General features: G+C 39.4%; 1 protein-coding gene across 4 annotated transcripts in view; it reads left to right on the top strand.

Moving 5' to 3' along the window:
• Nucleotides 1–22,686, top strand: part of ephb2b (eph receptor B2b) — a 153,330-nt gene extending 130,644 nt beyond the window's left edge. The window contains exons 6-16 of one of the 4 annotated variants that reach the window (XM_036124699.1): nucleotides 1,536–1,660; nucleotides 2,702–2,864; nucleotides 4,602–4,710; nucleotides 6,558–6,625; nucleotides 8,203–8,325; nucleotides 8,484–8,731; nucleotides 16,174–16,389; nucleotides 16,822–16,971; nucleotides 18,356–18,549; nucleotides 19,353–19,508; nucleotides 21,308–22,686. In XM_036124699.1, the coding sequence (XP_035980592.1) occupies nucleotides 1,536–1,660; nucleotides 2,702–2,864; nucleotides 4,602–4,710; nucleotides 6,558–6,625; nucleotides 8,203–8,325; nucleotides 8,484–8,731; nucleotides 16,174–16,389; nucleotides 16,822–16,971; nucleotides 18,356–18,549; nucleotides 19,353–19,508; nucleotides 21,308–21,416 (1,661 nt within the window). In that variant the 3' untranslated portion in view covers nucleotides 21,417–22,686. The remainder of the gene's footprint in view (nucleotides 1–1,535; nucleotides 1,661–2,701; nucleotides 2,865–4,601; nucleotides 4,711–6,557; nucleotides 6,626–8,202; nucleotides 8,326–8,483; nucleotides 8,732–16,173; nucleotides 16,390–16,821; nucleotides 16,972–18,355; nucleotides 18,550–19,352; nucleotides 19,509–21,307) is intronic. The other 3 variants (XM_036124702.1, XM_036124700.1, XM_036124701.1) reach the window with 3 other exon arrangements.
• The last annotated feature ends 303 nt before the right edge of the window (nucleotides 22,687–22,989 follow it).

Raw genomic sequence — 22,989 nt, 5'->3', positions numbered from 1 at the left:
TATATAACAACTATACACATGCCACTTCACAGCCCTATATTATAGAGGCGTGGTAGTTGTAGTTTTCCAGTCAATGGATTTTCAACAGAGAACGCGTGCCGAGGGAGAGACTTTTGACTTTATTGCTTGGACTCAGGGGAGCCACTGTGTTGCTGGCTGAGGGCAGTGTGTGTGAATTGCATGGGCCTGAAACTGATGAGCGCGGGGCTTGGTGTACATAAATTTTGCCCTGCACCCCTCCTTCTCTGACACCTCAACCCACCCTACCCTTTCACACACACACAGAGGCTCAGACATTGAGGCCTGCAGGCCTTGCCAAGCTTCCCAGACTGAGCTTTTTATCCTCAGCCTCTCTTAGCTTTAAGCTGACCTGTGGCACCCTGAACTAATCATAATGGGTGCTGGACAACTTTAGGTGATCACGCCCCTGTCTGACCCGACAATATTTAAGGTCACTTGGCCATGTAAGATAATAGCCGACCACCCATGGTGTTAAGAAGTTCACTACCAAGTATTGTTTTTTTTATCATTATTAGATATTAGTTGTGTAACAAAATACATAAATAAATTTAGTTCACACACATACACACAAATTAAAAAATACATTATGTTTAGCCTAAAAATTATTTATTATATTACATATTTATTTTACTATAATTAAGTAAATATGTATTTTTACTTATTTTTACTGTAACTAACTAGCTAGCTAAATAAATTCATTATTAAATGTATTACTAAATAATATCCAATCAAAAAGTTTTAATTTGTTGCCACACATATATTGATTTGCATATATATTTTACAATGTGTAAATAAGTACTTTACAAATGGCTTTACTAGACAGTTTATTGACGATATTTATACATAACTTGTCATTTCTAAAACCTTTAAGGCTCCCCACTGTTGAGCATGCCTCTAACAGATATGTTAGGGTTCTTTCTAAGGGCTCTACAGTTTACCAGAGAATATTTTATTCATAAAATGTAACTCTTCTATCATATATTATTTCACCAGTCCTTAATAGTGATATTCTTTTAGGCTACCAAGTTATTTTACATAAAATGTGAAGCAAAGTGCTCCAAAGCAACATAAAAAGGGGGATTTTTAGTTGGTATTTATGATTAACAGTTTAATCTTTTTTTTTTTTTTGTAAAAGTAAAGAAATCCGCTTTCGTCTGCATGGTGGTCTGGTGATTTTTAAATAATAAATTAGACGAAAGTAGTCTGTTATCACCATGACAAACATATATTCATCTCATCAAAGTCACATTTTATACCGGGAAGTTCCATGTGGCTGCTTCTGTGGTCCAGCCAGTGTTGTGACTTGCCAGCCTGATGCCTGCCCTTGATGCTCCAACAGGAAACTACACATTATTATATGCTTTGGATTTTACGGGCTTACGGCTTTCCAGAAGTCAGTGTTTGATTGCGAGATTAAAGATGGGGTAGATTCTCTGAGCATGACGGTGTAGTGTAAGCTGACTTTATTTTTTTTTTTTCATTACAAGTAACACACTGCTTTTGTCTCTTCACAGCCCCATCCACTGTATCCATAATGCACCAGGTCAGCCGCACTGTGGACAGCATCACGCTCTCTTGGTCTCAGCCAGATCAGCCAAATGGTGTCATCTTGGACTATGAACTACAGTATTATGAAAAGGTACTCATAATCATTCAAGCAAATAGGCATAAATGCTTTCTCCATGTCCTCATTGAGCCTAAAACACAGACTGTGTTCATTTTTTCCCCCTCTTATCTGGCCGAACACATCGTAGTCGCATGTAAGGATTTGAATTGTTTTCTTTATTGCATTTTCTGAATCTACTTCCGCTCATTTGCTTAGCAGCAGATCCTTGGAGGGATGTAGCTTCTGAATATTGCTCGAAACCTCTGCTTGTTCTCCTCCACTTACAATCACGGTCAGTCACTGGGAAAGAAAACCACGCTCAGCCTTGCAGCAGGGCCAGGGGGATTGATGTGCTGAGACTTGTGGTTGAAAAAATGGTACGCTGACTGATGTAAAAATAGTATTTGAGGGGCAAGCTGCTCCGAATAAGCATACTTTCTCAAAAGAACCCTCACGGTCTGAAATGTGCGCGTACTCCAGCATGTCGATTATTAAGAAAACACACAGAGGCACCCACACAGAAGCAGTTATACGCATAGTTTCTCGAGCTTTTGTCTGTTATTTCCCTTTCGACGATCATTTCTCTTACTAACACCACAGGGGAGAGCTGTCAAAACAATTGTCCCAGCTCATGTTGTGACTCAGAAGTGTATGCTGAGAAGCGTATTGAAGGAAGTGGCTAAAAAAGTCCCAGTCTCTGCTCTCATCCTGTCAGCAATCTGGAGAGGGAAAGTATGGCAGTGGAATACAGCTCTGATCATCTCAAGGCCTAGCTCAGAGGATCCACCTGACCTCAAACTGCCTGCCAGTCTACTTTCCAAACAGCAGCCTTGAAATGTTTCCCTTCTATAACAAAAAAAAGATAAAATACAAAAAAAATTGGTATTAGTTTCTTAATGGATACTTGAAATGTCATCAAATATATATTGAAATGTCTTAGATGTGTCATAACAGTTTTGACTAGTTTAGGCCCCTAATATGTTGTTTCTTAGTTTAGCATTTCAAAATTATCCCATGCAATTGTACCATAATAATCACCAATCCACTTAAACTTATCTGTCTTTCTGCCCCCAGGATCAATCAGAATATAACTCTACCACCATCAGAAGCCAGACGAATACGGCAGTCATCCGTGGCCTCAAGTCAGGGAGCATCTATGTTTTCCAGGTCCGGGCCCGCACCGTAGCTGGGTTCGGACGCTACAGTGGCAAACTGTACTTCCAGACCATGACGGAGGGTGAGAATTCAGCCGGTGCTCAGCACAGCACGCACAGTTCTTATCACCTTTCATGCTTGGCTTTTCAACACACCATGTAGTGCAGTAACGTTTCAGACAGCTGCAGGACTGAGAAGGACACATTATCTGTAGAAGGTAAAGCGTAAGTGTATAAAACAATTACAGTACTGTGAATACGCATTTGCACTCTTACAGATTTATTCCGTTTTCGATTTATTTGTCATACGTGCATTTTTCGTAACATGAAGCAAATTTTAGCAACACAAAAGGATCATTTCAATGAACAAAAAATGCAGTTTCCTAAGTGAGGATTTAACTTGTTTAAGGTAAAAAAAAGAGCTTTCTGCACCAACTTGGCCATGGGTGAAAAGTAATTGCGCCCATAATCTAATAACTGGTCTTACTACACTTGGCGGCAACAACTACCATCAAGCATTGGCAAAAACTGTCAAAAAGTCTTTTTCAACCCTTTGGGGAAGTTTTCTTTCTCAGAATTGTGTGACATTAGAGATTTTAACCAAGAGCAGCCGTTTTTTTATTCAGATTTCAGTCCAGACTTGGGCAAGACCACTAAAAAAAATAATTTGTTTTGGCTGTGGGCCATTTAAAGATTTACCTTGAATAGCTTTCTTTGCTCAATATATTTAATTAACATTTGAAAACTGTTTGCATTTGCATAGCTTTTCGTTGTCTGAAATTTGTCTGGTTATGTGAAACACTTAAGTCTGACAAAAAAAGCCAAAACAGAAGAACTGTGTAAACGTACATGAAGTTTATATTATTAGATGAAAAACTAACAATGATTTTATTTCTCTTACGCCAACTATTAGGTTAGGGATCAGATGGAAGTTGTCTTGTTATTTAAATCATGGCTTCCATTTAGTAAACATCAGTCAAGTAGGTTAATGTTAGAGCTATCTCTGGGTATTCCCCTCTGAACATCTCATTTCCATCAGCCTGCAGAGCCTAGAGCCATCATTAGCCTGAACTCTCACAGGAACATCCGTGATGCACACAGATCCCAGCACAGACAAAATATCACACTGACTCAGAACTGGAAATATTGTGTAAACAGAGGCTGTATGATGCTAATTGTTTTCAGCTTTCACTTAAGAAAGTGATATTGAACGTTGCTGAATAAGTTTAAAGTAAAGAACAATTTTACAAATATAAATAATACTTAGTATCTTTCAGCAAAATATAACCGGAGAGGGAGGATAAAGCTTTCCCCGAAGCAAAAACATTATAATGAACATTTTATTATATTTAATTGGTTCCATTAGGTTGATCATTTAAAACTCATATAAACTCAGTAACCATTTAAAAATAATAACACAATTGTTTGTGACTTTCATAAAAATAGGCTTGCTCTGTCTCTCTGTGACCATTAGTAGCTATTTTTTTTTTTTGCTTTTGTTTTTATTCTCGGCTATCTAACCATTCTGCTTCTCATGAAAATATGCTCTCTCCCTCCTTCACTTCACACACTATCTGCCAGATGATTTGTCCGTATCTGCGACATCTGAGCACGTTCGAAGTGGTTTTTAAAATGCTGCGTGTGGCCAGTGGAGATGCCAAGACGCTCGTTGGTTCACCCAGCCGTATGCCAGTCTGCCACCCATTGCAGAGGCTCAGATGCTCTCCCATATGTTTCAGCTTGTGGCTCTGCGTGACTGTGTGTATGTGCATGCATGGCATTACACTTATCTTCTGTAATTGTTCTTTTTTTTTCTTCAGAGGAATACAACACACGCTTGCAGGAGAAACTTCCACTCATCATTGGGTCGGCAGCTGCAGGGTTGGTTTTCCTCATTGCTTTGGTTGTCATCATCATCGTTTGTAACCGGTGAGTCCGTCCTGGAATGTAAAAGTCTTACAAAAGTGTATGAAAATAACATTTGAACTAACCAAAGTGCCACTTTATTTTTTTTAGTTTGCACTATCTTACTCAATTGTTTAACAATTCCTGTTACACAGCAACAAGAAAAGCATGCGGTACATATAGGAGTCTTGGGCTTTAAAATTTAGAGCTCTGCGGATACTTGAGTTGAATGAGTATCAAAGGTTCATGTCCTTTGGTTTGGATTTCATGTCCCACTTGGGCCAACCATATTGATAGTGCAGGTCTGCACCTGTGCATTATTTCTAAGTCTGAAAAGTATGCGTAAGATAAATTTCTTAACATAACAATGTTATTGCTGCAGATTTCCCCTGGGCTTTGATGTAGTCTGTATATCACCGTCTTGGATTATAGTTGCAAAAAGACAAAGTATTGATGGTGTACTGAAGTCGGGGAAAGATAAATGAAAAGAACAGCTTCTAGTTTTAGAGTTGGTTAAAAAGATTGTAGTTTAAGATTAAGTTATTTATTACAAACTGATGATGGTACAGATTTTGCCTATTCGGAATTTTATAGGATCTTTCACAAAGGAGCCACAAATACTGTAAGTTAGATTTGGTGGCATCTGCCAAAATATGACCATCTCGGTGAAATTAAAATATAAGTAATAAAAATCTAAGAATGTTTTGCAGACAAAAAAAAGTTGTGCATTACTTAAGAACTAAAAAATAAGAAAATAAAAAGGTTATAGAAAAAAATGGATCTACTGAACTCCATATACGGTACAGTATCTGCTCTCCATATACTGAGAGCATACACAATATATCTGCTTATCTGAAAGCGGACTTCACACCACTGTTTAACAGTCCAGTTCTTCTCCTCAGCCTGGAGATTTTGTCTCTGGTTCAGGACTAGATTAACACACCGCAGTCCTCACCTCATGAATCTCCCCTGAACTCTTGAAAGGGCTTTGCTTCACAATCCCGTCAAAGCTACAGCGATCTCTGTTGCTTTTGGACCTTTTGCTATCACACCTTTTTCTTCCACTCAACTTTTTATTCATGTGCTTGAATGTATTATTCTGTGAACAGCCAGCTTGTTTAAGATTGGCCTTTTGTGCCATGTCCTCCTTGTGGATGGTGTTAGCGACTGTCTGCAGGGCTACGTCAAGGCAGCAGTCTACCCCATGACTGTGTAGGCTTTAACATAAAATGCATACATTAAAAAATCATCCTTAGTGTAATTTTCAGATTTTTTTTTTTGAGAAACTGAAAATGTCATAAGCTAGTAGCCATACTCAGCATTTTATAGAAGTGTCAAAAACATCAATCTGCGTAATGAATCTGTTGGTATATGATTTTCACTTTTTAAATAATTATAAATATAATTATATTTATATTAAATAAAATTGTTATTCACTGAGATGCACCAATGAATTAAATATAACAGTACTGTTAAATCTTTGATAATAATTCTTAATGTAGTTAATAAAAAAGACATTCTGTGTGTAGACTGTAGATCCTAAAAGCACATAAAATATCAGGGAAAAAAAGAGTTTATGTGTTAAACTTACAATAATTACAACCTCAAAGCAGTTAATGCATTTACTAAACCAAGTATGGACTGGAATGAAATATATATTTTCATGTGTGCGGTATACTTGTGTAGATGCCTTTTTTTTTTTTTTTTCGCAGCGCACAAAAAATAAAAAAATAACCTTTTCTACCCTGTAGTCTGGTTTTAGCTGATTTATCTTAAGCTTAGCTACACCTGGGGGTGTTTGATTCATGTGTTCTCCCCCTCCTTGTTCCCTCTCTTCGAGCCAGAGCTAGAGTTCTTTGTCTTTTCCCCAGGAGGCGTGGCTTTGACAGAGGTGATTCAGAATACACAGACAAACTGCAGCACTACACCAGCGGCCACAGTGAGTAAACCACCGCCGCCGCCGCCATTCCTCTCCACCCACTCTCCCCAACGGCTTCTGCCGCAGGACCAGACACACCTGTATCTATGACTGCCGTGTCACGCACTCATCCCCGTGGCACCCGTCCAGCTCACCGCTGCCTCACACGCCTGTCTCCATGGCTACCACCTTGCACGCTGCTGTCCTTGTCTGCGGGGCCCGCACAGCGGCCGCTCATTTCCCCAGCCTGTACTTTTGTGTAATCTTTCCCATTGTTGGATTCCGCTCGCTCAGGGTGTGGATTTAAGCGCATCAAATTCCGTGTTCAAGTGTGTGTTCCACACATCACATTTCATAGTTAAATAATTCCATTATGTGAGAAATAGGTCAGTCGTCACTCATGTTAAAGGCCATTTGAATGCAAATGCACATGAGTCATTTGCCATTGTGAGAATTTTTAAAGGAATTTCTTGAGTGAATGGAATTACTCAAGGATTTTCTTTCCTTATACAGTTCAGAAAGCGTATAGTTTCAGTGACGTTAATACACAGATCATTTTCCTCTGGCCCCAATAACAGATCTTTTTTTTTAGCCGTTGAATTTCTTATTCCATATTTATTTGTGTGATTGTGGGATTTTGTCTCATCCTCTGTAAGTCAGTTTTCACTCATAAGATAATAACTTTCTCAGTAGAAACTAGTCAGGCTGTGCAATGGACTCCAGTTTTAGCTACAGTGAAGAGCGTGCCAGTAAATAGCTGGGTATTTCACAGCTATTATCAGAAGCCAACGCGTCTTGTGCACATCCTGTTCTCACACCAGTCGCAGTTCAGGCTTTTGCCCTTGTTTATGGTAGTCTTTGCCATTAAAGGAAGGTGGTCTTTTGAACCGTGCTTCAACTTGAGAAGAGATTGTGGGCTTTAGTAATGGGGGGGTTGCGCCGGGTAAGATCTTTTCCATCTGTTCCATTGCTCCAGCATGTTTTCTAGCTGTAGTCTGCCAGGGTTTGAGGCAGTGTGCATGCTATTCTTGCACTGCAGCAGGCCATGCGTGAGTTCTGCATCCATTCAGATGGCCTCAGGTCTAATGTGGAGGTATGTGCAGTATAATCGGATTTAAAACTCAGGACCCTTAAGTCCCTGAACACTTAAAGGCCACCTTAAGCCAATTTACCTGGCATAGCAGCTTAGGACAGCCAATTTATTTCTAGAGGTGGAGTTGAGCAATGCCAATATAGGACCCTGCTTCCTCTCCTGAGTGTTAATGGCTCTCTGGCTCAGTGGAGATGATATATATATTAACCCACTAAATCACAGCTAAGATGTCTGAAGGTGCCATGTCCTCGCTGACTGAACAACCACACACAGTAACCACAAGGTACTTGTCATAACCACCATTTGTAATTATAGTATCCCCTCCATCTTCCAGCCTTCATTACCTTTATGTCTTAGAGAAATTTCCCATAATTGCACAGGATAGCTGAAATGGAAGATGAATGAATTATTGCAGTACCTCATTGCATTTCACTGTCTGGCGCTTAGGTCTGCTAACATGACCACAACAATTAAATATTATAGTGGCCCTTTCTTGTCTTCCAAGTGTCTCCAGGAATGAAGATTTACATTGATCCGTTCACATATGAAGACCCGAACGAGGCTGTGAGGGAGTTTGCCAAGGAGATTGATATATCCTGTGTGAAGATTGAACAGGTCATCGGTGCAGGTAACGGAGAAATCTCACTGAAACGTGGTCGGAATACAACTTTTTCACAGCCGATTCCTTAGTTGGAGCAGGCGCAGGAACGCTGACTATTTTTTCGGTGCACATTTCATTACGGGTGGTTTAAAAATGAAGCTATTTTCCGTGTCATCTCTTGATAGGAGAGTTTGGGGAAGTGTGCAGCGGCAACCTAAAGCTCCCTGGAAAAAGGGAGATGTTCGTGGCTATAAAGACCCTGAAGTCTGGCTACACTGAAAAGCAAAGGAGAGACTTCCTGAGCGAGGCCAGCATCATGGGTCAGTTTGACCATCCTAACGTCATTCATCTCGAAGGAGTGGTGACCAAGAGCAGTCCTGTAATGATCATCACTGAATTCATGGAGAATGGGTCGCTTGATACTTTCCTGAGAGTAAGAAACCTGAATTTCTTTCCCTGTAGCAGTGTTTATGCCATTGCTTTTACTACTAACAATTTTACAGCTCTGAAGAGTAATTATAACTCTAACGACAATGTTGGCTTCAAAAACTGACAGCTTTTCCTCTTTTGAAGCTTAGAGGTCTGCATTCAGACCTTGCGCTTTGACAAGAATAGAATAAATGACACCATGATATCAGCATAATAAGTTTATGACAACTCTGTCTAACAGATTCTGCTTCACTAAACAACCGCGGAGCTACCTGCAAACTATCTGTCAAAAACTGTCAAGAGGCAATCAGTCCTGCTCCACATCCAGCATATTAATATCCAGAAAACATGTTACAACAGCACACATAATAAAGATTAATCAAATTCAATTGCTGGAGGTAGTTTTATCACAACAGCTCATTATTCCCAATGCTGAAATATTGTACTCAATTGCAAATGTTCAGTTCAAACCCATCCCTCAATATTTTCTGTCAGTCTTTCCTGTGCCCTCTTTCATTAAGTGTCTTGTCAGGTAGAGCAAAGAATCGTTGGCACTCTTAGTCTCACTGCTTATTATGCAGCGCTACGCATGGTCGCTTATGAAATTCTAATTATTTTTGTCTTCTGCTCCCTGACAAGAAATATAAAGTGCTCCTGAGTTCATTGGATTTTTAATTTTCATAATCTCACCAGCGACGGGTGTTATAGGGAACTTTCCATGCTCCCCATTTACAACCCACAATAAATAATTCAGTTACTTTTCAAGACTTAAAATGAAATGTCATATGTTTAAACATGAAGCCACTATAGGATGAGATATTACATAGCCCCTCATTGTCTGTGTGGAGCTAGTTGTGAAATCAGAGACAAATTTTCATCCTGGTGTTTTTTTGTACGCTTTCTCCTGCATTTTTTACATGAATGAGCAAAACAGTGTACGAGTAATGAGGCACCCAAGATGTGCAAAATACATTCTGCAAAAATATAAACAGTAGCTGCATATTTTTTAAAAAAAACATAAGGTTGCAAGATTCATAAATGGGTGGATTTGCTCAGTCCAATATTACTGCCTTGATCAGGACCCACTGGGCAGTGCCAAGTAGTAATAATACAAATATTTGCTAAACAAAATATACTGATAGTAGCTTTAGTGGTTTTAAAGAAAAGGACTAAGTTTGTACAAATTTCGTATACTGATCCTTTAAGTTTTATAAATAATTGTGTAGAGAAGGTGTTCTCAAATATTTGGGTTTCCCTCCACAATGGTTCATGAAACACCAAAGGTGGGGTGTTGAGATGTTTTCCTGCACTCAAAATAAATATAACCATGAATTCCTAACAGCACACTTTTGACAAAATTTGAGCAAGAGAATAAATGCAGCAGACACAAATAGTTCAACGTTGTGTCGTGTTTTATGAGGCAGGTTTTCTCTTCCTTTGGCCATCTTTGACTGGCGTACACACTGTGGCGTCTCTGCATTTGGGCCCAGTGGGATTTGGCTCCACCAGATGTCGCTGTGGAGCTATATGTTCACAATAATCAATGGGACAGGATCGTTCTTTATAAAGTATTATTGTAAAAAAGACTGATTCCCTTACCAATAATATTCAGTTATAAACATTTGTGTCTATATATCTTAAGTCTGCCAGAAAACTGACATGCTCAGTAGGCTAAATCCTATATCCACCTTGATATTGGGGCCTGCCCACCAACGTTTGTTTAAATAACGAACATCTGGAATTGCAGTGCGCATGCCTAACACGCTCTCAGTAGACAGCCGTGGGGTACAAATCCTGTGGCCCCAAACTCGGATTATCCAATCGAAACACTGGAATTGCACACGTTATGTTTACGTTCTACCGGACAATCTAGTGTTGGTTGGCCTTGCTAGCTCATTGAAGAATTGATGTGAATCTTTTCTGTTCAATAAATTAACATTATTATTTAGCCTTTATTTGTACTTTTATGTATAAAAATGTAATTATATTTAGCTTATATAAAATGGCATTTCTAGTGTGTTGGTTTATGCTAATATATCTGTTTAATTTAAAATTGATCAAAAGTCATAATGTATGCATCACAAAAAAGCAGTTGCTGCTAATAGGTGTTGACTTTTTGTGCCCCACCCAACTTATTACGCCATTGCGTATAAGCTTAAAGTTTTTATACTTTCATCAGAAATAATTTGGTCATACCTAACTGTTACTGTTGTTTATTAGGTCAGAAGCTGCAAACATCGGTAAGCACTGGTTGAAAATTACCAAGCTACCGGCGATAGTCACGCTCATGGAAAAAGCTAAAAGAATCCATATTTAAGGGTAATTTAAAAATGTAAACATTTCAACTTTTTTATTTAATTTATTTTTACTTAGTAGCAATATTTGTGCATGTTACTGATAGTGATAGTACTACACTTGAAAAGGAAAATGAAATACAGTGACTGTAATACTTTTAAATGTGTTGCATAAAACTTTGTGAGTAACGAGGATGCTTTAAAAATCATGCGTTTATAAAAAATATAAATTTTTACCTTTAATCACAATTTCACAGCAGTCCTAAAATGCATATACATGGTCTCTACATCTTTGTTTCCCACCTTCCCAAGTTTTCAGTGTTAACTTACTCCTCCAGGACTACATCAAAGCCATCCTCACGAAGCCGTCATAAAAACGCCTGTCAGCCCACCGCTGAGGCTGGCTTCAGAGCAATTATTTGCATTCTGCCTCTGACCTCAGAGACGCAAAGGATCAGCTCTTTTGTAGGGGGAATCTGATCCTGCGGTGAAGACGGTTTTTCTTTTGCATATGTACATGCCTGTTAAACATACAGTATTTGACAGGCCTTTGAAAAAAACAGTATAGTTTTGTAGCACCTAACATTGACAACTGATGATAGTGTCAAAGCCTCTGAACATGATTTGTGTGTTTTGGGGCAGTTGATGGTTGTTTGTTTGTAACAGTGACAGCAGAAGCTACTGAGCTGCTTGCTGAAAGTTTGGCTTAACTGCTGTAGAAAAACAAGCTGCGGAAATAGAACAGGGATTGGGAGATCACAGATGGGATTGAATCTTGAGCCACCTAAAAGCTTAGAAAATAAACAGAAGGAATTCCAGACCTGCTTGAGGAGTTATTTCTCAAAACTAAAACGGGGACTTTACTGACGTTATTTGGGGGGGGGGGGGTGTCTTCCCCCCTGACCGAACCCAAATCGCAGGAGGATTTGGTCCAATTAAAGTATATGTCAACGTGGCCCTTAGATTAGGTGCCAGTGTGTATGTGTGAGGAAGCTTTCATGAATAATACATTCTTTTTAATTGCTGTGTTACACAAGGATGGGCAGCTTGAAGTGAGGAGAGTTATCCTCTCAGCTAATGAGCAGAAAAGTAAAAAAGTGTTTGAAAGAAAAATAGTTTTTTTGGAATTTGGCTGAGCTTTGGGCCTTTCTAACCTACTCTGCTATTTTCACTCTTAGCTTTTTTTTTTCCTGTCTGTCCACATGGAACCTTATGCTCTCATGCCCCATTCTCCAGAGTTTTCTGGTTTCCTCGCGTCGTGGTGGGTGGTGGATGTAATGCAGGTGTGCCCAGTTGGAGGCACAGCTGCACCACTGCCTCAGACACTACCCAAGCACGGGGTATAAAGCCGTCACCAGAGCAGAAAAGGGAACAGCTGTATGCAGGCGGCCAGTCCCAGCTTAGTCCTGTCTTGCCCCACAGAGGCAAGTCAAGCTCAACCAAAACCTGTTAGTGTGCAGGATGGTTCCTGTCAAAAAATTTACACCAAAAACAACTTTATAATGTTCAGACTAGACTAAATACATGTAGGTTGCATTCCTTAATCACGTCACTAAAGGTAGTCGAGTCTAAATTTATTTTCAAAAAATTTTCTTGGAAAAACAAAACATTTCATATATGCAAAGAGGAAAGTAAGTGTTGGACACAGTATTTATAAATACCTATGTAATTTATAAATACAAACAAATCAAAACAGATAAATCCATCCATCTTGGTAGGGAGGCCTAGCATTTGAGCCAGCTCCTCCGGGGGAACCCCAAGGCATTCCCAGGCTAGCCAAGAAACATAGTCCCTCCAGTGTCTCCTGGGTGTTCCTCTGGGCCTCCTCCAGGTGGGACGTGCCCGGAACACCTCACCAAAGAAGCCTCCAGGAGGCATCCTAACCAGATGCCCGATCCACCTCAACTGGCTCCTCTCGACGTGGAGGAGCAGCGGCTCTACTCTGAGTCCCCTCCGGATGACCGAGCTTGGGTGGGAATGTAAATCGACCGGTAAATCGAGAGCTTTGCCTTTTGACTCATCTCACTCTTCACCACAACAGACCGGTACAGCGTCCGCTTCACTGCAGACGCATCACCAATCCACCTATCGATCTCCCGTTCCATCTTTCCCTCATTCATGAACAATACCTCAAGATCGTTAAACTCCACCACTTGGGGTAGGACATCCTCCTCAACCTGGAGAGCACGCTTCTGCAGCCGAGGATCAGGCCGCCCTCGGCTGCCACCCATCGCACAGTGCACCTGACCCCTTTGGCCCCTCCGACAGATAATGAGCCCATTGTAAGAGGGACCCATGTTTCCTCTTCGGGCTGTGCCCTGCCGGGCTCCATGGGTGAAAGCATGGCCACCAGGCGCTCACCAGCGTTCCCTCCTCCACGCCTGGCTCCAGAGTGGGGACCCATTATTTCCAAATATGTTTTTCTTCATAAGGGGTCTGTGGGGTTCACTCTGGTCCCTCACCTAGGACCTGTCTGTCTTGGGTGAACCTACAAGGGGCATGAAGGCCCTGACAGCATAGCTCCTCGGGTCATTGGAACATTCAAACCTCTCCACCACGATAAGGTGGCAGCCCGGGGAAGGGGATAAGTCCACAAATGCATTTGTAATCCAACATAATGACACAGTAGCTAAGTATTGAACATGCTTGTTGAAATGTATTTATGAGTAGAAAATCTTTTATTGACAGTGACTTCAAGACGTCTCCTAGACGGGGATCTTTTTCATAAGTATTCTTGAGGAGGGACTTTGGCCCATTGTTCAACACAAACTGTCTCCAAAGCTTAAAGGTTCTTCTGTGCTGATCATCATTCTGTCCATACATTTTTTAGTTGTATGCTGTTGAATTTTTTTCAAGTGACTGAATAGACCAACCCTACAACTTTATTTACTTATATTTCTGTGACACCAGTTGAGAGGTTATGTAGTTGTGTTTGGTATCATTGCACTGCTCAAATATCTAGACTTAGACTTAGAGACTTAGACAAACTTTATTGTCATTTTGTATGCACAGAGTGCGTACAAAACGAAATTTCATTTGCATACAGCTTAAGAATTTCAGTGAATTGCTGTGGATTCCAGAATAAAGTAACTTTATTCTGGAATCTAACCCTCGCTTCATCTTCAGACTCATATCTAGAATGTTTCTGTGGATTTTTACATTAATCTTTCATGTAATTTTGTGAAGTCTGATGGTACGATGTTTAGAAGCAGCCTTTCACAGTGATGTTCTTCATTGTTGTCATACTGAGACGAGGGTGATGTGCCAGGGCCATTCCTGCTGCAAACATGCTGTGTGCATCCAGGGAGTTTAATTTTGATGTGTTTGCAGGTTTTTTTCCCTGAGTATTCAATGGCATGTCTAAATGTTCTGCAACAAACTTTGATCAGGCTTCAGGGTGTATTTTCTTTTGAGGTGAACAGCATAGATGCCATTGAGTGAAATGTTTGTTTTCTTGGAAAACATTTTTTCAAGCTCAGGGTTAGTGGTCATTGTCTCTTTGATAACTGTTCTAATTACTTTTTAAACAACATCAAAAGTCTTGCCAGGAGCACCTGGTCATGGTTGGTTTATGGTGAAATAGTCATCTTAAAACATTCCACTTATGGCCCCAATGCTGCACATGCAGAAGATTAGAAATGTTTCTGTTAACAATCTTGTATGTTTTGCAACAATAAGATTGTGAAGGTCTTGAGGCATCTCTTGGAAATAGCCAATCATTAGAAGCTGCTTGTGTGTAGATAAACCTTTTTAAAGGCAATCATTTATGACTAAATCAGCTGATATTAGCCTTAGACAGACTTTATTGTCATTAAATTGCACAATCACATGCATTTGAGCCAAATTTTGGTTCAAGGCTCCTAAAACAGAAAACAAAAGAGAAATATTTTACATATAAGTATTTGTCATTTGTCAGGAATATAGTTGCAAACCAAAAAATATGTTTCATACCGGCTTAAAGGTTGTTTTATTCAAAAGGTATTTTTAATCAGTTAATAAGCCTCTTACATCTGCATTTTCTAATATATTGAATAACACCATGTTCTCAGTAAATATGTTTACTTAGAAACTGTTGATGTGTTCAATTTCTGGTATAAGTGTTGCTTTGTATCTTAATCGTGAATAATATACTAACAAAGACATTTAGCATAAAACTTTGATCAAAAGGTCGAGTTATGCCATTGCAAGGTTATTATTAAACAAGACAACCTAACTAACAATCTAAAAAAGCTGACATATGGCTGGCAGTTTGGTAGTTAAAGGCCGCCCCCAGTGAGAATCAAGCTTTTGACCTTGTTAACACGTCCATATGGTGTTTTTTATATGCTAGAATGCATATTAGGGGAGAAATAAGCTCATCATCACCACAGCTGAGTGATTCTACATTGCTACCTGCAATGTAACGACTAAAGTGTCAAACAGGTACATTTTTACACATAACCTAAGAAAGAAGTCTTTTGGTGGTAGGTTGCCAAAGCTGCTTTATAATACATACATACATATATATATATATATATATATATATATATATATATATATATATATATATATATATATTTATTTATTTATTTATTTATTTATTTATTTATTTATTTTTCAAATGAACCTTAGTTTTAGGAATGAGACATATATAAAAGAAGAGTTAAAGTACAACTGTGTAAGCTATGCATTTTGAGGAAGGTCTAACTAGCGCATTCATTCATGCATATTAATAAAATAAACCCGAGATAAGATTCTAATCAAATATAAATATCTTAAAATGACATTAGAAGCCACTGAGATAGGGTGCAGTGGTGGCACAGGGGTAGAACATGCAACCCATGAGCGGAGGCCTCGATCCTCGGTTCGAGTCCCGGCCCACTGACCTTTGCTGCATGTCTTCCCCCTCTTTGTCAACCCCATCTTATGTCAGCCTGCTGTCAAATAAAGGCTACTAGTGCCACATAAAATATTACAAAAAGATACCAATGAGATGCATTTTCCAACAAGGCCAGAGATTATCCTTCACTAAAACAGCAAATATGACTTTGAGACCTTTTAACGTTTTACGTTTACTACAATGCCATATTATCAGGTGAGCTCCAACTATGGAGAGACTTGTTTTCTTTATGATGTATATAATAACATGCGGCATAACATATCTGTTCCACAGCAAAACGATGGGCAGTTCACCGTGATCCAGCTTGTCGGTATGCTACGTGGCATTGCTTCGGGCATGAAGTACCTTGCGGACATGAATTATGTGCATCGTGACCTCGCTGCCCGAAACATCCTGGTCAACAGCAACCTTGTGTGCAAAGTGTCAGACTTCGGCCTCTCCCGCTTCTTGGAGGACGATACATCAGATCCCACGTACACAAGTGCTCTGGTAATAAAGTAATTTAACTCTAACCTTTTACACACACTCACTGACTTTAGTGGATGTTATCAGTCTTCTAAAATAAGCCTAATTTTTAAAATGAGTGCGTGCTTGACAATTCTTCCTATAGTTCTGCCGGGAGTTTTTTTTTTGGGGGGGGGGGGTATTTTAAGGACTAAACCAGAGATTGACGTATATGCCGCAGTGCACACCCACTCTGTTCCCCCTATCAGAACAAATCCCATCTCTTCAGTTGCTTTCCTCTTCTTTCTTCTACCAAGAATATCCCATGTACCATACTTTCCCTCTCAGAAGTGTTTGTTAAATACACCCCCCTGTTAGGATTACCTTTAGTGTTTTTTATTCTGTGAGCACTATCTAACCGGACAGTGGTGATCAGGTTTCGGTGTCACCGGCCTCACATTCCCTTTGTTTTCACAGGGAGGGAAGATCCCTATCCGATGGACGGCTCCCGAAGCGATCCAGTACAGAAAGTTCACCTCAGCTAGCGATGTGTGGAGCTACGGGATTGTCATGTGGGAAGTCATGTCCTACGGAGAGAGACCTTACTGGGACATGACCAATCAAGATGTACGTATTTAACAGGGTTAGGGGGGCACCCTAAAACATTTACTCCCGAACTCCCAGTGGCGAGAGCTATTTTTTTTCCTTCTCTGGCTTTCATTTATGACTCGAATTCCGCTTAGATAACATTTGTCATTGGTGTCTGCTGTCCCTTAGCTAAACACTGGGGTTTCGTATGAAAATTCCCCCACACTCTCCACACAGACATAATCAGATCATTTGAAATGCACCGCAGTGTTCGGTGGACAATTTCTGCTCTTGACTGGAGTCTCCATTTTCTGTTCCCCTCTGGGTAGTGAGAGAGAGAGAGAGAGAGCAAATTATGGGGAGAGAGATAATGAAAATAGTTTCAAATTGAAAGTGAGAACACTAATGTGCTAAGAGGGACTGAGGACCTCAACGGTTATCATATTAGCAGCTCCAGATAGTGTTTCTGCTCCATCGGGGTCCTCGTTTGGAGGTCTAGTGAATAAGATTAATCTGCGTCTGAATGGAGCTTCTTTAATGACCCTGATAATGAGCAGGGGATTGTGCGCCCTTCCTGAAAGTGTGCTTGGGGTTGTTCCTCTCTGTTAACTGTGCACTACCCCTGTGTACAAGTGTCAAACATATCTGTAAAGTGGCTTTATGGGGACTGAACATGAAATACACCAATAGGCCATGAATTAAGTCATTTTTAGCAAAGAAAAGATTGGTAAATGAGATTGTATTTTTACTAATTGTGATAAACTGTTTTCCTTCAAAACAGTGTGTTAAATCCACTTTATCGGATTTCTGTTGGTTCTTTAAAAAAAAAAAAACATTTTCAACAGACTGCTAAATAAAGTATTTGTTCCAAGATGAATTTAAATAATTAATGAAAATAATGAAAAAAAATAATGAAAAAATAAATAATAAAAATAATTAATTTTTTTGAAATTATAAAAGCAATAAAAATACTTTCCTTACTTGATTGGTATGTTCTCTCGTTTTGACCATTATGAAGAGTGAGTAATAGGCACATGATAAGTGATGTAAAAATCTATTTGCTCCCTTCTTCTGTTGTTATTTTTTTTTAACATACTTAAATGTTTCACATCTTTAAACTATTTATAATATGAGGGAAATATAACCTGAGTAAATATAAAATTAGGTTTTCAAATAAGGATTTTGTTTAGTAGAGGATTTAAACCTCTCCAAATCTACCACGGCCCTTGAAGGAGTAATTGCCAGCACCATCAAGCCTTTGTGATTTTTGGTAATGATTCTTCTACATTGCTTCTATTACTAATCACTTCATTAGTAGTAATTAGTATAATAAAAAATAAGCATTTTTCTGGGAAGCTGCATGCTTTTGACTTATTATGACGTCTCTCTCAGAGTAATCTTAAGAGCTCTGTCTCCCCTGCAGGTCATCAATGCTATAGAGCAAGACTATCGGCTGCCCCCGCCGATGGACTGTCCCAGCGCGTTGCACCAGCTCATGTTGGACTGCTGGCAGAAGGACCGCAACAACCGTCCCAAGTTTAGCCAGATTGTTAACAACCTCGACAAGATGATCCGCAATCCCAACACACTGAAGGCCATGACTCCTTTAGCTTCAGGGTAAGTGAAAAGCAAGACGAGTCCAAGAGTTTTCGGTCGGCTTTTCTCCTTCCCGTGATCCCCGCTTTCCTCTCTGTGAGAAACGTTTGTTTATTCTTCTCTCCGTTGGAATTACAGAAAATAGGCCCTTTTGTTTTAGCTTTTTTTCACGCTGATATGAATAACATCTTTAAGTGTATGATTCATCTCAGCTTCTGTCAGTACCAAGGCATTCAATTGTTGACTGAAATATTTGTGCTTTCACGACAGTGTCTTCTGTGGCACTCTCCACATTTGCCAAACACGGTTTCTCTTGTATTTCCTGGCGCCGAGCAGTTATGTAAATTAAAGCCTTTTGGTTTGATCGATCCAAACCTTCCCACGAATGCCCCAGGCAAGTTCTGGGTTGAAGCAGCTCTGTAGTTTTTTTTGTTGAAAGAAAACATTTTTAAGAATCCCTGCTTTGGGTGTTAGTTTGTTGTCAGAGCCAGGGCTTTGCTGATTTCCATTATCCCTGCCTGTGCTTTCATTTGCGGTGTAGTGCAGGACCACAACCCAGATTTTCCAGACATTCAGGGAATACGTTGGCTCCCCAGAGACTATCACCTCATTTGGAAAATACCCTTTATGAGGAAGCAGTTTGGAAAATATTTTTTTCATGGATTAGGCTTGTGGGATTCTCTTAAGTTCTGTCTACCACTTTGAAAATGTAACATAATAATTCATGTTTGAACCATTCACAGGTGGTCTGGACTGTTGTTACAGTACATCTTTCACTTTGAACTGTTCTCATTCTTTATCCGTCCTCCGTGTCTCCTCTGTAGGGTTCATCTCCCTCTTCTGGACCGCAGCATCCCAGACTTCTCCACCTTCAGCACTGTGGACGAGTGGCTGGATGCCATCAAGATGGGCCAGTACAAAGAAAACTTTGCCAGTTCTGACTTTTCAACATTTGATGTGGTGTCTCAGATGACCATGGAGTAAGTGTTGACGATACCTTGCATTTAGTGTCTGATAAGTGTAAGAGAAAACTTTGACTACAAGTGGGTGTTCTGAGGTTTAGGGTTTAAATCTTAGCAGAAACAAGGCTCTATCTATGTGAAATCCAGAGAAAGCATCATTTAAAATGATGCTTTCTCTGGATTTCATATCATGTTTGAGTTAGCAGGCTAAACAGTGGGCATAGTAGCTTAAAGCTTGAACTTTCTTTTATTTTCAACAGGCCCCCATTCAGCCTTGGTTTATAGAGGAAACAGGAGCATATGGGGTTAAGTTGCTGAAAAAGAAATCATCCCACTTAGCAAAACAATAAAATAATTTCCTGTCAGTGTATATAAATACAAGCCAGAGACCAGCCCACTGAGATGTTTAGCTTCAGTTTTTCAGACAAACAGATGGTAATATGTAATCCAACAAATGTGATTACCGCTGAGATCCCGCATAAGTGCAGAGGAATGTATTGTGTAATGGATAAATAGGTGCCCCACTGTGACTAAAGAATTTTAAATTGCTTCCACTTTTATACAGCGAAAGCTCTTTGATTAATAAATGCTGCATCAAAAACATATATTTGTCACTTTAAGCAGTATTTATCACTGTAATAAATGCTAGACTAACAACATTAGTAATAAAAACAAAAACACTCAGTCCCTGGAATGTTGACTAACATAATGGTGCAGAGTGCATCACAATATAGTCATTACAAACCTGAAGGAAAACAAAAAAAGAAAAATGTGCTGGTAAGATAAGAAAAAAGTTTCAGATAGCTCACATCAAGGCTAGATAAAAAAAAATAATAAATAAAAAAATAAATAAAGAATACGTATATCAGTGGAGATAGGGTGAGGAGCTCAGTCATCCGGGGAGGATGACTGAGCTCCTCACCCTATCTCCACCTATCAATCTCCCGCTCCATCTTATTTGTGAACAAGACCCCAAGACACTTAAACTCCTCCACTTGGGTCAGGACATCCTCCCTGACTCAGAGAGGGCACTCTACCCTTTTCCAGGTGGCAAGATATCAAATCAGTACAAGTTATTCCACGTTTTCAGGTTTTACAAGGAAGAATTAGATTGACTGTTATTTTTTTATGAAGATTTGTGTCCTTTAAGAGATAATCTATTCAGACTGAACAGATTGGAAATGTTGTTAAGATCAGTATATTTTTTTAGCTATGGTAATGGAAAGGTGGAAAAAAATCTAATTTGGTCAGGAAACAAAAAGCTAACACAGAAGGCAAACTCGTTCTTAATAAAAGAAATAACAGTGGTTTCATAAAAATATCCCTGTGGAACCCCAGGTCTTAGAAAAGCACCAGAAGATGTATAATCCATTAATCTTGACAAATTCTTCATTATTAAGATAATTCTAAAGCCATTTCTATTTATTTAAATGCAAAGCTATAGCAAAAAGGTGTATTAATTGAAATAACAGTGTCAATATATTTAATAAATTCAGTCATGCATCTGAACCTGCACAATGAAGTAGGCCTTTTTTTGTCTTTTTGCTCGACACTAGAAAGACTCTGTTCTTAAAACTTTATAGAGACAAATTTATTTAAAATCGAAATGCCTGTGGCCTTTGTCTGCTTTCACCCATTGTCTTTTTTTTGCCGTATTATATTGCTTTTTGCAGCATTCCTGATCCACATTCAGCAGTTTTTTTTTTTCTACACACATGCATCAATAGATAACAGTATAGACAGATAGATGGGGTATGAAATGCTGTCTTTGGCCTGTGGTAGCATTAGTCTGACATCTGTTTTTTTGTGCTTTACAGTGACATCTTGAGGGTTGGCGTGACTTTAGCAGGCCATCAAAAGAAAATCCTGAACAGTGTCCAGATGATGCGTGCACAGATGAACCAGATTCAGTCGGTGGAAGTTTGACCCTCCTGAGAGGAGCAGAGGGGGATGAACGGTGTTGGGAGACAGGGCTCTGGACGTGGAGGATGGAGTGGATTTTATTTTTTCCCTGTGTGGCATTGTGTCTGGTTTTTCCCACCAGACTACCATCAAGCCCCACGTTCCCCTACTCCCGTTCCCTCTCTCCTCCTCCTCTCTCTTCTCCCTAACCCTCCCTCCGTGCTTGGGATAAGATGTGGAGAGCTGCGACGACGCAAGTCAAAGCGATGAAGAATTCAGCCGGCCCGCAGCCAAACCCACTATTAAAACCAGAAACACGGGAGGTTAGAAGTGACCAGCAAATCAATTTTTTTCAATCTTCCACCAATTTTATTTGTTTCAGCATTTATTTCCCTTTTTTTTTTTTTGGTTTGTTTATTCTGATAATTTTGTAAAGATTTTTTTTAAAGAAAAGAGAAAAACTGATAAGGAATGGAGTTTATCTAAATTTATAGATGATATACAGCTGTACACTAGTTGAACTCAGTAGGAAAGCTACCCTTTAAAAGGGCAACAACAACAAAAAAAAAAAGAACGAAGGAAGAGTTGGGGAGAGCGCATTCTCAACATGGTGTGCAAATCGTCTCTTGTTTATAATTTTGGACAGCATGTGGAAACACAGAGTTCTCTGTGGCCTTCTGCAAAGGGGAACTCGACACGCACGGCCAACTGGTGCCACAGGTTAAAAAAAAAAGAAGAAAGAAAAAAGAAATACAAACCATGAAATGGACAACCTGCGGCATAGACTGATGTTAAAAGCCCTTTCAGTCAGATGGACAAACAATGCAGCAAAATGAGAAAGAAAATGGGGAGAAAAACTTTTTTTCTCTCACTACGAGAAACTTTTAATGTTGTTGACATTTTGTATTGAAGAATCCCTCTTGCCATGCTTCCTCTCACTAAAGACTAGTTTATTTTTTATTTTTTCCACAGTGAAATATTCACAGTCTGCCAAATAGAACTCTTCCCCTTCACACTCTGGTATTGATCCTGTAATGTACATATCAGATGCACTTGACCTGCCATAACACGACCCACTCAGAGATAGTTATTGTAGGCGATTAGCAAGAGCTGAAGACGTGATTACAGGGAGGTATGAAGGAGTTGTTGCTTCTAGCTGCATCTTTTTAGCTTGTGTGAAAAACAGCAAAACTGACTTCCAGAAGAGATTCTTAGAAAAAAATAAAATTGAAAAAAAAAAAAAAAAACAGGTTCTACTGTTTACATCAGACTCAGAATAAAGACAAAAAAAAAACATCCAGTTACAACATCCTCCTCCATGGTGTTTATCTCAAGTGCCGTCTGTGTGTATGTGCACATGTTGCTCTCACGTGCCACATGCACAAAGAAATAGGTCGCTTCTAACAAGTCTCAGATCTTGTGTTTGATAGCATGCTGAGTGAGTGGTTAATTTCCCAGTGCTTTGATTTGCAGCGATTAGCATTATATTCAGTATTCTTCCAGTTTTTCTATTTAAAAAAAAAAGGATGTTTATGCTTAAATGATTAAAGTTTTTGATATCACACAGTTGTTTTACATTCACACAGTCAAGTCCCAG

The sequence above is a fragment of the Fundulus heteroclitus genome, chromosome 20 (genome assembly GCF_011125445.2).
Source record: "Fundulus heteroclitus isolate FHET01 chromosome 20, MU-UCD_Fhet_4.1, whole genome shotgun sequence".
In the NCBI taxonomy this organism is placed as follows: domain Eukaryota; kingdom Metazoa; phylum Chordata; class Actinopteri; order Cyprinodontiformes; family Fundulidae; genus Fundulus; species Fundulus heteroclitus.
Note: the sequence above shows the minus strand (reverse complement) of the source record. Positions and strands in the feature narration are given on the sequence as shown.